Genomic DNA, 14856 nt, shown 5'->3' on the forward strand with positions numbered 1-14856 from the left:
CCTTTGCTATGATTGTGTTTTAACTATTGAGATGTTTCAGGACTCTGTTTTGTCACTGTGGAATTTTTATGATCTCTTTGTACTTAAAAAGCAATTATCATCTTGGAACAAAAATGGGCTGTATCATCATTTCTGGTGTTAAGTTACAAGTGTTTGAAAGGTTTATGGTGTATATCATTTGAGGTAAATTATTTTTTATATTCTAGTTTGGTTGTACAGTTCTTTTTTAAAAGTGTTTTTCATGAACCTGAATCATTGGTTCCGATGAAGTACTTCATCTTTTCAAATTGTCATTTCTAGTTTGATAGCATTCTCAATTTTGGCTCTTATTCTTAAAATAAAAATTATTTGCCATAAAGTTTTGAGAGCTGATGACTATAGTGTTTGACATAGTTTAATAGGGGGTATTAGGAAGTAATTGGATACCTAATATCTAGAAAAAGCTCATTTATTTTTTACTTTGAATTAGTTCTTCTGGAATCCTCATAGTCAACACTAGGTTATGAGCTAAATGACAGTTCCTTTAGCCTCCATTCAAGTACACGTCCAGATACAATATGTCTCTAGTAAATGCATGGAGAATCAGGTGTTCATCCCTACAACTCTTGGTGCCTGAGAAAACTTACAGGGTCACTTCTACTCTCAGCCATTATAAATTTCAGCTTTGTCAAGATGGAGAGTCCGCTGGGACCATGAATGATGACTGAGTTAATCATTTCCCTTGTTAAGACTTAGGTTGAGTTTAATTTTTCGTTTTGAACTTTTTTCTCCCTAAATTAAATTTTTTTTTCTTTTTTTTTATATATTTATTTATTTAAAAAAATTTTTTTTAACATTTATTTATTTTTGAGACAGAGAGAGAGAGAGCATGAATGGGGGAGGGTCAGAGGAAGAGGGAGACACAGAATCTGAAACAGGCTCCAGGCTCTGAGCTGTCAGCACAGAGCCTGACGTGGGGCTCGAACCCACAGACCGCGAGATCATGACCTGAGCCGAAGTCGGACGCTTAACCGACTGAGCCACCCAGGCGCCCCTAAAATTTTTTTTCTTAAGAGAGACTTCCGTAATAGTAATTATCAGCTCAAATAATAGGAACTTTTTTTTTTAAGTTTACTTATTTATTTTGAGAGAGAGAAAGAGAGAGTGTGTGTATGCCTATACATGCAGGGTGGAGGAACAGAGAGAGAGGAAGAGAGAATCCCAAGAAGGCTCTGCGCTGTCAGCATGGAGCCGGACTTGAGGCTTGATCTCAGGACCATGAAATCATTACCTGAGCCAGAAATTAGTCAGACACTTAAGTGACTGGGCCAGGAATAGGAACATTTTTAAGGCTTTAATCTAAATGACCAAACCACAAATTGCTAATTTTGTGAATGAATAGTGCCACCAGCAGCATAGAATGTACAAAGGTGATTCTTTAATTTTTCCCTGACAATATCTTCCCTAGTAAGTATGTCAGGATCACTGTTTGCAGGGCACTTTACAGAGGATCTGCAAAAGAATGTGTCTACATAGTCCTGTCTTAGAAGACCTCCCTGTCCAATTAGAGAGAGCAAAGAAGTGCATATGAAAACAAATATGGAATACTGTCATGAATCCCTAAAGACAGGGGCTGGCCATTGGCCTCTTGCTTACAGCGAATTAAAAACCAAACCCAACAAAACCCAGCTTCTCCGAGTGGACTGAGAAGGAGGCAGCACGTGAGTACCCCTGCAATCTTACCTCATTTTGGGACTTAGATCAATTAGTAGGAATTTTTCTGACTGCTTCAGGCTTACAAATCTCTCTATTTGCTAGGAAAGACAAAAGAGAGAAAGGAGAAAATGACTGAAAAGGGGTTAGCAAAGACTGGCTTTTAATTGGATTATATAGTGAAGTGAATTTAAATTATACACATAAAGAAAATTTTTGCGAAAGTCTGTTTTAAAACAATCGTAAATAATTTCATTTTATGTACCTTTAGAAAAAAAAGGTAATGGGGTGCCTGGGTGGCTCAGTCGGTTAAGCGGCCGACTTCGGCTAAGGTCATGATCTCGTGGTCTGTGAGTTTGAGCCCCGCGTCGGGTTCTGTGCTGACAGCTCAGAGCCTGGAGCCTGTTTCAGATTCTGTGTCTCCCTCTCTCTGACCCTCCCCTGTTCATGCTCTGTCTCTGTCTCAAAAATAAATAAACGTTAAAAAAAAAAATTAAAAAAAAAAGAAAAAAAGGTAAGAATTGCATTAAATAATTTACTATCATGGTGGAAAATTTGCAAAATTCAAGCAAATGCAAAACACAAAAATTAAAATGAAAAACACCCATAATTCCTTGTGAACATTCATTCTTCTTTCTCTTTTTCTGTGGGTATACATGCATTATTTTAAAAATTGATATCATTATATAAAAGATGCACCTGTAGTTTTTTTTTTTTTCCTCTTCATTTCATTTTAGGAATACTTTTCATGTTATTATAAATATCATTATAACATCTTATTTAATGTTACAGAATGGCTATGTCAAAATCAGTTTAACATACTTTTTAGTGTTAGATAATTTGGTTGCTTTGAAGATCTTATTTCTACAAATAATGCTGCAGTAAATATATTTGGAGGTAAAAATTGGTCCATCCATGACCATTTCCTCAGCATAGATTTCCACATATGGAATTGCTGGGCCAAGGTCCATATGTATTTGTAAAGACTTCTAAGACATGCTTCCCCTCAGGAAGGTTGTATCTGTTTACTATCTCCCAAGCAGCACATGAAGAAGTTCATGGACACTGGGAATTGTCATTAAAAAAACAAAAACTGTTTTCAAGTTTTATAGATAAAAATAGTGTCCTATATATATTTTGGTGTGAGTCTGTAGTGTGGTTAGGCCTTGGTCCTAATCTTTGTCAACATTTTGGATGAACTAATTCTTCTTTTGTGTCTAATGTTGGATGTGGTGATTAAAGCACAAGACACCCATTCAAATTCCCAGTTTCTCAGTTATTTTATGTATTTTATTATTTTTTATTTATTTTTTAAAGTTTTATTGATTTAAGAGAGAGCCCATGCTTATATATGTGAGAGAGAGAGAGAGAGAGGAAGAGAGAGAATCCCAAGCAGGCCATATGCTATTAGCGTGGAGCCCAACATGGGGCTTGAACCCATGAACCGCGAGATCATGACCTGAGCTGAAATCATTAACTGACTGAGCCACTCAGGCACCCCCTTAGTGATTTTGTATAGTTTGTTTCTGGGCTTTGTTGTGACATCTTCTTTTATACATGATTTCTGAACTTAAAGGAATATGGGGAAAACTGCGGTTCTCGGCTTGCTAGATTTCTTCTTCCCTTTGGCTCTTAACCACAGCACTTTATAATGGAACGTTTAAAAAAAACCTTATTTTTACTTCAGATTGTGACTTTTATTTTTTTTATTTTTTTAATTTTTAAAATTTTTTTAAATTTTTTTAATGTTTATTTATTTTTGAGACAGAGAGAGAAAGAGCATGAATGGGGGAGGGGCAGAGAGAGAGGGAGACACAGAATCGGAAGCAGGCTCCAGGCTCTGAGCCATCAGCCCAGAGCCCGATGCGGGGCTTGAACTCACAGACTGCGAGATCATGACCTGAGCTGAAGTCAGATGCTTAACCGACTGAGCCACCCAGGCGACCCCAGATTGTGACTTTTAAGTCCATCTGCTTCATAGATTTGCCTTAGACTTTGTCTCTTTTCCTCCCATTCTTAGAAGCCCACTGTCACAGCCATTGGTTTTCCAGAATGGCTCCAGTGGAACCCCAGGGCTTCAGTGGAGTTCCTTGGGCCATCAGATAAAGGGTGGAAGGTCCGCTGGAGTACCTCAGTTTACTTTTGGTAGGAATTGGGCTTCACTTAGGATTTCAGTTCTTTAAAAGTTTGAAAACTGTTGCCCCAGTTATTATAGTTTTTCCAACCTAGAAGCGTTCTTTGAGACCCTTTGTAGTTTTGCTTAAATACTCAGAGGGAAGTGGAGTGTTCTCTTCCATTTTTTCTCTTTTGCCTTTAGTTACAGCAAAGGAATAAATCATTTTCATCTTCTTGATTAGGCAGTAGCCATGGCTATTTTTTATTAAAATGTTTATTGCCAAAATTAAAAACTAAGAGATTTTACATTTAAACACTTGACTTTGGTTCCTCTTGAAAGGAAGTCCTAGCCACACTGGGCCTGCGTTTCCTCCTTGGTGTCTATCTGGCTGACCTCTCAATGGGAGTCCTTGCCTTTTGCCTGGTAGCCTCCCTCTCTGGCATTGTGTCCTGACACTAAGCCCATAGGTCAGTTACTTTTCATCACATTTCTGCTGCTTTCTTTTTTTTCTTCATGTTTATAAAGTTAAAAGGAAATAGAAATTGTTATTTTACCCACATTTATAAAAATTAGAAGAATAAATGAGAGGCTGAGAAGTTATATACATTTTAGAGTTCAAAACACCATATAGTAACAATTCCAGGGGCTTGCTAAAAACTGTTGCCTGAACACTATAGTCATTTATTCATTCCACAAATATTATTTGACTACCTGCTGTGTGCCACATCACTGAGGTAGTTACCAAGTCTTTAGCAGTTCACAAGACAGTCATGGCCCCCTTACTATGGAGTTTACAGTCTAGTGGACTTTGCAATGTTATTCCAAATCCATAGCTTATAAGCAGCAGGCAGGTACAAACGGCCATTCCAAATCACATGGAGGCAGAGGAAAAGGTAGCCAAATGGCTCCTTTTAGTGAGCAAAAAAAATGATGCTGAAGCCCCATTGTTCCTTTTTTCTTTTATGTGTATAGAAAAGAGGAGAGGCGTTTGCTTCCCTGATGCTCCTAGGTTTCCTGCTAGGAAATTCTGTCATTTATTTATACTTGCTTAATATTTATCAGGGACAGTAGGTGGGGGACTTAGGGATGGGTACAAAATGTGTTAGCAATGGTTACTCTCCTCAAGTGGTTTCTAGTCGATGTGGGAGATAAAATATGCACCCTAACAGCTTCAGTAGACACAGCAGTTTAAGTAGTTGTTAGATCTTGGGTCTAGTCCACAACACTGTCTTAAACTTTTCCTGTGAGTAGTATGCTAACCCCCTGTAAGTCTCTTATTTTCTTGTAGTTTATCATTTCAAATGTACTGGTTCAGTTCCATTCTGGCACATAATGGGCTGTAAGATGTAAGAGTCTTTTGAGGACTGTTTTGTGACATTAACACAATTTATAGTATTGTCTCATTGGGAAAATTCTTTCTATGGGTTTAAATACCCTACTAATAAACATACTTTTGGCATACTGTAATTAATTTAAGTTGGATACTTCCCATTTTTAGAATTTCATATTCCAGTATTCATAACATTGCAACTGGCCTTAGTCATTTAGTTCAACTGTCTCAATTGGGTATAGCAACACTTTCATTTGCACTAGCAAATAATTTTTATCTCTTATGCCAATTCTGAACAATTGGTGGCTGCTGCCTAAAATGCTAACTGGAGAAGGATTCTGAGGTTCAGGCTCTTATTCAGGCTCTAAGGCAAATGTTTCCATAACTGTTTAACAGGGTCAGTCAAGGGGATGGGAATTAAGAATGTTTTAGTATATGGCTGACTACAAGAAAGGAGATTTTTGGGCCCCTGGGTGGCTCAGTCGGTTGAGTGTCCAACTTCAGTTCAGGTCATGATCTCATAGCTTGTGGGTTCGAGCCCCTCATCGGGCTCTGTGTTGACAGCTAGAGCCTGGAGCCTGCTTCAGATTCTGTGTCTCCCCTCTCTACCCCTCCCTCGTTCATGCTTTGTCTCTCTCTGTCTCTCAAAAATAAATAAATGTTAAAAAAGATTTAAAAAAAAAGAAAGGAGATTTTCTGGCTAATTAGAGTGTGTTTTCACTGTCAACCTTTAGGAAAAAGTCTTAGTATTTTGTCTTTCTAATGGCCAGTCTTTCATCTAGCCAAATTCTTTAGGCACTTCACCAAAGAATTAAAGCCCAGAAGAGAGAGCCTATAATGAAGTTAGATGGAAATAGTGTTTCTTCTGTGTTCACTGCTTGAGTTTGGGCACTTTCCTCTTTACCAACGGTGAAGCTCAAGTTGGTTGAGACTATGTCTGGCATATGCAACTACTAGGTTTTAGGTCCTGTGAAGACAGGAACCGTATCTATCGTGTTTACTCTGTCAAGCATAACACCTGGCCTAAGGTAGGTAACTCAAAGTTTATAGAGTGAATCAATGAATATAGTCCCTGACATCTTTGAAGGAAACTTAAGATTAGCTCTTAGTGCTCTTGAAAGTTACATGGCATTGGTTCCTCTGGTGCTTAAGCAAGTTTTTGAGTACAAATGTAGTCAGCAGAAGGATGATGGATATATTTTCACTCCTGATTATAATGAATAAGAACTGACCATGTCACTGACCCTCTCCCTTGAGAGACAGTGTGGCCAGTGACTTATTGCAATGCAGTTCTGAAGCTTGGGCACGTACTCCATCCATTCCTCTTTTGTCAAGCTTTGGAGCTAGGTCATGGGGACCTTTCCACAGTTGAAACCATTTCACTCAATTAATTGGATGAAAACAAAGGCTGGCCCCATGCCCTGTAGTTATTGCTTTACAGGCAATAGGCACAGATTGAATTGCGGACTCCCTAGGTCCAGGACGGGAATGCTGTGGTGGCTTTGACGCTGTGGAGAGAGCTGAGTTTAAGAGGATCTTGTAGCCACCTTTCTGGTTGACTTAATAGGGGAGAAGGTAACCCTGCAGGAGAAGCTTTTCCCAGCATAGGGAAGTATTGAGAAATTCTGGGAACAAGCTAACAAAATTCCTGAAAGGTTTTTGATCTTTTCTTCTCCTTGAAAAAGAAACAACAAACAAAACATGCCAATCAGATGGCAGAATGCAGTCTTTCATGTCACAATGTGTCCATTTACTACAGCAGTTAGTAGGCCAATAATGCCTTTAGCTTGAAGTAGTTAACAAGCATACCTTGCAGTGTTACTTTTATTTTCTGCTCCCTGTAGCACTTAGCAAAATCCCATTATGCAATTGGGTATTATTAAATGTTAAAAAGTTAATTTGTTCTGCATTCCATTAAAATTGCACTTTTTTTTCATGCGCATTGGTCCTTACATCTTGTTTAAAACCTATAATTTAAGCTCACACCGTAGTAAAGTCTTAAGTAACCTTTGCCCTTGCTACCTTAATTATTCTTCATCACACACATTATTTCAGGAGGATTGTGGTAATGGGTTAACTTTTTGTTAGTTAATGAAAATATCTGTCATTTAAAAAGCAAAATGTGGCCTTGGAATTCTAATTAAAATTGTACATCAATAATGAAATAAAATGTACCTTTTATTAAGGAAAATGGATTGTAAAAGTGTTGCTTGCTTTCTTTTTGAGATAGCTATGCTTTTGTTAAGGCTAAACAATTGGTCAAACAATTGATGGGATTGGGTAACTTATTTCCATTTAAAATAATAAAATATTTGCTTTTTAAATGTAACAGATTTCCTATTAAGTTCATTGTCACCTTATATAAATATGCTTAGTAATTAGGATACAGTGATAAAATGCTGTGAAACTAGATCTTAATGGTGGTGTGACAAAAACTTCATTATTTTATTCTAAATATACTAGATAATTTTGGCGGAGTAGTTGCTTTTGCAAGGTTGTGAATAAATAATTTCAGGGATTGACATTTCTTGAGACCGTGCTAAATATTTTTGTAGTACTTGGTGTCTTATTTGGCTTACTTTTATTTCGTAACCAGCACATAACACTAAACATGACCAGGTGTAGAGAGAACATTAGTGACAATTGAAAGCTATACTCAGCAGTGGAGAATGTCTGACATTTGAAAACTTTAAGGATTACCTTGATTTTTTTAGCCTAGAGAATTTACATCCTTATGTCACATCCAAAACTAAAAAAAAAATTTAGGAAGGTGGGCAGAGAAAGATATGAATAGTTCCTGAGAATAATGGATTTTTGGAGTTTAAGAAAGTTTTAGAAATTATGTTCAGTTACCTCATTTTACAAAAGAATTAAAAAAAAAAAGTCCAAAAGAAAGTATCTGAGATGGAATAAGAACTGGGGCCTCTGAGACAGTTTGATGGACTTGAAAGAGATTTTGGGGTCAAACAGACCTGGGTTTTAACCCTGACTTCTCTGTTAACCACTTGTGTGACCATAGGCAGATTATTGAAGCTCTCTGAGCCTCAGTTTCTTCTTCTGTAAAATGGGGATAATTTTCTGTTTTAGGAACATTGAGTGATTTTATGAGATACTGGGTTTGGAGAGCTGGTTTCAGGTTTGGCCTTTCTAAGTGGTCAGTTGATGGGGCTCCTTTACCTTTGCCAGGCCAGTGTTTTTTCCTACAACACGGGCTTGTCTTATAGTAGGTCATTTATGCCAAACAAGATTGGTTGTTTTGGCCCTGAGGTGTAGGTTTGCAGCTGGCCCAGTACCAAACACTTGGGGGCACTAGAATGCATTCGGCTTTTAACCATACTATTGGAAGGTTTGGTCAGGGATCCACTCCGAGGCTGGTCCACGCTTTTTTTTCTGTGGCCTGTGGACTCCTGAATTTCCCTACTCTCATTTGATAGTGCAGCAGAGAAATCTGTAGAGAGGGAGATGATGTTGAGGAGGTCGTTGCTTTTTTTCTTTTCTTTTTTTTTTCGCAAAAGAAATGTTCCATGGAAATTTTTCCTGTGAACCTTCTTCAAGAGATTTATGCAGATTATAAAGTCAAAAGACGGGTCATCCCAGACTTTTCTTTCCAGGCAAAGAGGCCAAAACATAATTTTAGCAGGTATTAGTAAAAATTGAGAAGCATTTTGTGTATGCTGGGATTCTTGCCAACATCTGTGTTTGCAACTCCCAAGACAGGGCTAAGGTGAAAGTTTTTCCTTACTGCCCTCAGAAGATTGTTGAAACAAGCCTGCCATGGTTCTTTTCCATTGCATCTGTGTTACTGAGGCCTCTCTGGACACTGTTTTGTGGAATCTCAGGCCAACACAAATTGATTTACTTTTCACCGAAAGAGCTTCATGCTGAATGTTGAATGCAGGTGTGTTTTGGAGAAGGCAGTAAAAGACTGAAAACACGATTGGTAGGTAGACAAATCAGGTGTAAGTTATTTGACTATTTCCCCACAAACTGCAAACTGCTCTAATTTGGCAAGCTGTTTTGTTTTGTTTTGTTTTGTTTTGTTTTGTTTTGTTTTATTTTATGTAACAAATGATTCCACAGAATGTGAGTCCTGTTAGGTACATCTAGGGAATTTACAATATTGAAGATCTTTAAATTTGTTTATTAGAACAGTTGAGAAAAAAATCTGCCTCTTAGAGGGTGCAAGGTATATTCTTAAAAATAATCAACTATTGCTATTGTATGTACAGCCACTTATTGATATGTGAGCATGGTGATCCTTGGTGTGTTGTTTGTGAACTATATCCCTTTTATTAGATAATGAACATTCTCATTTATCCATAGAAATGTGTAAAGTTCCATGAGGACATTTTAACCAGATATAGCAAACACCTAAGCATTCTTTATTGATCATTTTGTACAGAACACCAGAGAAAGTTCCAGCAGAGTGCAGCAAAAGCCAGTTATTGCAAAATATACTCTTGTCTTTCCTTAGTCAGTCTGGACTGTGGAGTCATAGAGGAATTTCAGACTCAAAAAATGATGAAAACAAACAGTTGAGATCCTTGCTCCCCCATCCTAAGAGTAGTCCTGAAAAAAGAAAAACTTTCCCTAATTTACTCAGCAATACTGATCTTGAAGAAAGGACGTAGTGGTGGCTGAGGATAACCTTAAAGTTAGTGTGGCTTAATTTTACTTTCTTTTTTTAAAAAATATAGCTTTAAAACAACCACACATAGTACATATCAGAATTCTTCGTTAGAAAATATAGGTAAGTAAAGAAAAGGAAATAAAAATAAAAATTATCCTAATTCTACCACCCAAGAAGAAATCCTTTTTTAAATTTAGTGTATATGCTTCCAGATTTTGAATGTATTTTAAAAAATGTTTATTTACTTGTTTTTGAAAGAGAGAGGGAGAGAGCAAGCATGCAAGCCTGAGTAGAGGAGGGGCAGAGAGAGAGAGAGGAAAGAATCCTAAGCAGGCTCTGCTCTGTCGGCGCAGAGCCTGATGCAGGATTCGATCTCACAAACCATGAGATCATGACCTGTGCCGAGATCAAGAGTCAGACACTTAACTGACTGAGCCACCCAGGTGCCCCAAATTTTGAATGTATTGTATTATGTGTAAATATAAATAAAGAATAGAAATATTTAAAAATAGGGTCATAAGGTACATGCTATTTGGAAAGTTCTTTTTTCCTTGTCAAAATGAATCGTTAACATGTTCCATGTCAACATATGTAGTTATAGCTGCTATAGCTTATAATAAATACAGTTACTCTAGCTGCTAATTTCAATAACATTTGTGTGGTATGTTTCTGCCTTTCAAGAAATGTGGCATACTGTTTCATAGTAACAAGTAAGTAATTCATTTCACTTTGTGAATAAATATTATTCTGATGCAGACCACTGTATATTTGATGTGTACCACAAAGAATAAATATTTACTATTGCAGATTAGCTGATTTTTCTTTCTGTTGGTGATTTACTTTAAGAAGCTTCTCATTCTAACTTGCAGGCCATTTTTAGAGCGAGTGATATTTTTTACTAGAGTGTGATTACATGGTAATAATACCTTAAATTTGGTGATTTTTAAAGTATTGGTTAAGTAGTAAAATAGATGCCTGACTTTTCTTGCTTTCTGTCTACCAAAATTCTATTACTTTTGACTATCCTGTTTAAATTCCTAATTTGAAAGAATACTTCATGTTCACAATATAGCTTTTCAAGAAGCATAAAAGATTGTATTTGGCTTTCTGCAAAGAGAAAGGAGCTGATTACCAGAGAAAGAGCGATCAAGGTTTAAAAAAATGTAACTAATAAATGTATGAAGAGAAGTTAGGGTGACCCAGTCAAGGACCCCTCCATCACAAGTTAGTGCTACTTCCCTCAACAGGCTAGGGCAGTGGTCACAATGAGTGCCTGACATCCTCATAATTTGTTGATTTAGGGGGCAGGGAGATCAGCAAAGTAGGAAACTATAGCCAGGTCAGAGAGATTTTGGAAGCCACCCACTGAGGGCGTGAGGGTTTAGCAGGCCTGGCTGTGGTATAAGACTGGATGCAAAAGCACAAGTGTGAATCTGGCTGCATTGTAGAGAACATCTGCCTCTACTACTGGTGGGGGTGGGGGGGTGGGGGGGTGGGCGGGGTGGTGGTGGACCAGCCCTGGGCCTGTAGGAACACAGAATGGGAGGTATTCAGAGTCAGGGCTTATGGGTTGGCATATCTGCTTCTGGTAGTTAGCAGGGGCTAAGATTAAGGGAGTCTTTTATATGGTGTATCAAGAATATACAAACGTAGAAAACAAACAAAGCATAGGAATACCTTGGATTGTTTTAGCAGCAGAGTTCAAAATTGGTAAACTTCAAAAATTATAGATGCCCTGGAAAATAAATTAAAGGGCTAGGGATAGTCACTTTAAAAGAATGAGTATATCAGGACATTTAGAAACCAACCTTAGGGGCACCTGGTGGCTCGGGGGGTTGAGCATCCAACTCTTGATTTTGGCTCAGGTAATGATCTCCCAGTTTATGAGTTCATTCCCTGCATTGGGCTCTTCGCTGAGCATGAAGCCTGTTGAGATTCTCTCTCTCCCCTTCTCTTTCTGTTCCTCCTCCACTTGTGCTCTCTTTTTCTCTCTCTCTCTCTCTCAAAATAAACAAATAAACTTAAAAAAAAAAAAAACCCAACTTTAGTTTGTGCTCTCACTTAAAAGCTGAAACAAGTATTCTTTTAAGACTAATTGAGGCTCCCTTAAAAATCTTGTAATTGGGGTAAGTAGCCACCAGGGGGCAGCCATGACTTGGTTAAAATTACATGTCTGCATAGTATTTTCTCTGGTGAGAAAGTTAAAAGGACCACTTATTTCTTTTTTGAACTAAAGCAAATAGAAAGAAAATTCAATAAGTTTACAAAACTTGGAATTAGTTTCTTGACTTGGCTTAAAAGGCTCATTCTTTGACTTTTCAGATACTAAGTGGCATTTTTTGCTTCAGCCTCCAGCAAGTCCTTCTCTGACTTGACTTTACCTGATGATGACTTTTGTTTTCCTCATTACCTGGTATCTAGGAAACCACACACATACACCATGAATATGTATTATTTTTAGTTTATAATTCTTTTTGATTCTCTATGTGAAGAACAGGGGTGATAATATAGAGGAACAGAAGAAAACTCCTTGGATATCATTTCAAAAGAATAGAGAGAGGACTGCTCTCTGTTGTTAGAAAAAAGGGAACCATCCCTTTTCCAAAATGTAGTTTTCTCCTGCCAGCTAGATGCTACTTAAAACATACAGTGTTAGGGCACCTGGGTGGCTCAGTTAGTTAAGTGTCTGACTCTGGATTTCAGCTCAGGTCATGATCTCATGGCTCGTGGGTTTGAGCCCTGCATTGGGCTCTGCGTTGGCAGTATGGGGCCTGCTTGGGATTGTCTCTCTCTCCCTGTCTCTGCCCCTCCCCAGCTCTCTCTCTCTCTCTCTCTCTCTCTCTCTTTCAAAGCAAATAAATAAACTTAAAAAAATGTAAAACAACAAAATGTGTCAATTATTTAGTAGTTCTAAAATTTGCTTTGTGTTAAATCTAGAGGGGATCATTTCGAAATAAGATTTCTGAGTTCCCCACTCTAGATTCCCTGAATTTGGAGCCAGAAAGAATGGTTTTTAAAAGGTTCCTTGGTGATTCTTTGCAAAGTCCAGGAAAATGCCTGGCAACTTTTTTTTCCCTGTAACTTGTAAGAACTACAGTAGTAAGAGAGTTTCTTAGAACTAACTTTTCAAAAAGTTAAAATATCGGAAACACGTATCTAGAAATATCTTCTAATACATATAATAAGGTTTTAAGCAGAGGTTTTAATACAATTTTGTAAGAAATTTTAGTATGTAGACCACATTTTAATGAAACTTCTTATTTGGGAGTTTCTTCTTCACACAGATTGCTATAAAGTCTAAGATTTTTTTTTTTTTTAATTTTGGAAATGGAAACTTAATTTCTCATTTAGCTTTAGCTACTATTCGGGAAAGATTTTGAATGCCAGAGTAAAGGAAGTTGCTTTTTATAACTTGACTTCGAGATTTGATCACTCTGAGAGTAACATGTGCAAGTGGATATTTACCATCATGTTTGCAAAAATATATCATTTATGCTTTATTTGATATAAAATTAATATTTTATAAATGTTCATTAATCTCACCTCTAAACTATGAAATAAGGGGGAGGGGTGCCTGGGTGGCTCAACCAGTGAAGCATTCTACTTCGGCTCAGGTCATGATCTCACAGTCCCTGAGTTTGAGTCCCGTGTCCAGGCTGTGTGCTGACAACTCAGAGCCTGAGACCTGTTTCAGATTCCGTGTCTCCCTCTCTCTCTGCCCCTCCCCCTGCTCACACTGTCTCTCTGTCTCTCAAAAATAAATATTAAAAAAATTAAAAAATAAAAGAAAGGGGGAAATTGCATTCTAGTTTACAGACATGAAACTGGGCAATAAGGAGGAAAAGCCTTTATTTAAGGACATTCTGTCATACTGCAAACACACAGAATACCAGATTATTTTGATTTCCAGGTCATTTTGTTATTCACCATTCTGGTGTAATTGGAGTTGTTCTCCCTCCCTCCCCCACATCTGGACTTACATACTGGTTATAGATCCTAGACCTTACTTTATTCGGTGGTTTATCGTTAATTAATTCGAAGTATGGTGATAATACAAACAGGCACACTTTTGAATGACAGTCTGGCCAGGTGATGGGTATCTCGTACAAATGGATGCCAGCTTGTCTGCCAGGGCTCCCCTCCTCCAGAGGCTCAGAATGAAAAGGTACTATCATGAGGGGAGCCGGAAAAAGGGCATTAGAAATCTTTTTGGGGACCTACACACACTAACTCGACACAGCCTTCACTTTGAAGTGCCAAGCAGGGCTCACTGTACTTTATTTTAGTGCTGAGCTTCGGATAGCCAAGCCAATGTCTTTTGCCACTTGCTCATGAGGTCCAGCTTGACCTTTCAGTGGCAGCCCTGTTAAGAGAGAAAAAAACCGAAGAAAGCACAGACACTTAGACTTTGAATTCGTTCTTCTAAACAAATGAGGATCTAATTTTTTACATTAAAAGAAAACAAAAAGGAGGACTGGATTTGAGTAACATTTATCAAAGTTAGACTAAAATAAACCTAGAGACTTATAAGGTTCAGTTTGTGGAATAAAATATTGGCATGAGGAGAATGGAAACATTGCATGTAGGAAAGTGTATGGTAGTAGAATTAGAGAAGGAAAAATCACTAGTCATGACCCGATGTTACAACAGCCACACCAGCTTACTTATAATAGGAATTCAGTGTGTTATAACAAAGAGGGTTCTGTAAATGCACCATGATAAAATGGCTAATACGTATAATTGCTGCTATTTTTTGAGCACTTTCCATGTGCCAGCTAGTACTAAGTACTTTACTTATAGTATCTCAATTATTTTTAAGGGTTCTTTTGCACAGAGGGACTCTATAGTTTTTTGCTTTCAATAATTTAATACTTTTAAAAAGCATTTCTTTATGTAAACATTTCTCTGTGGATTTGGAATTTGAGGAAATAAATGGGAAAATATTAGCTAAGCTTATACAAGAGAGAATGATGATATTGGGCACATGGTATAAACTCTCCCCAGAGTTCCCAAACTGTGATCCAAGGAATATTCTTTCGGGAGGTATTTATAGGTGTTTTGTGAAAGAGGAGTTTTCCAACACTGCAT

At 37.6% G+C, this 14856-nt stretch overlaps 1 protein-coding gene across 6 annotated transcripts in view; it reads left to right on the plus strand.

Moving 5' to 3' along the window:
• Window positions 1–14856, plus strand: part of BBS9 (Bardet-Biedl syndrome 9) — a 439547-nt gene that overhangs the window by 258411 nt on the left and 166280 nt on the right. Inside the window, exon 20 of one of the 6 annotated variants that reach the window (XM_042969708.1) lies at window positions 1475–1856. The exons of the other annotated variants lie outside the window; for them this stretch is intronic. Coding sequence (XP_042825642.1) covers window positions 1475–1570 — 96 coding nt within the window. The 3' untranslated portion in view covers window positions 1571–1856. Of the gene's footprint in view, window positions 1–1474; window positions 1857–14856 lie in introns of those variants that run through there. 6 annotated transcript variants of the gene reach the window in all.

The sequence above is a fragment of the Panthera tigris genome, chromosome A2, assembly GCF_018350195.1.
Source record: "Panthera tigris isolate Pti1 chromosome A2, P.tigris_Pti1_mat1.1, whole genome shotgun sequence".
Taxonomy (NCBI): Eukaryota; Metazoa; Chordata; class Mammalia; order Carnivora; family Felidae; genus Panthera; species Panthera tigris.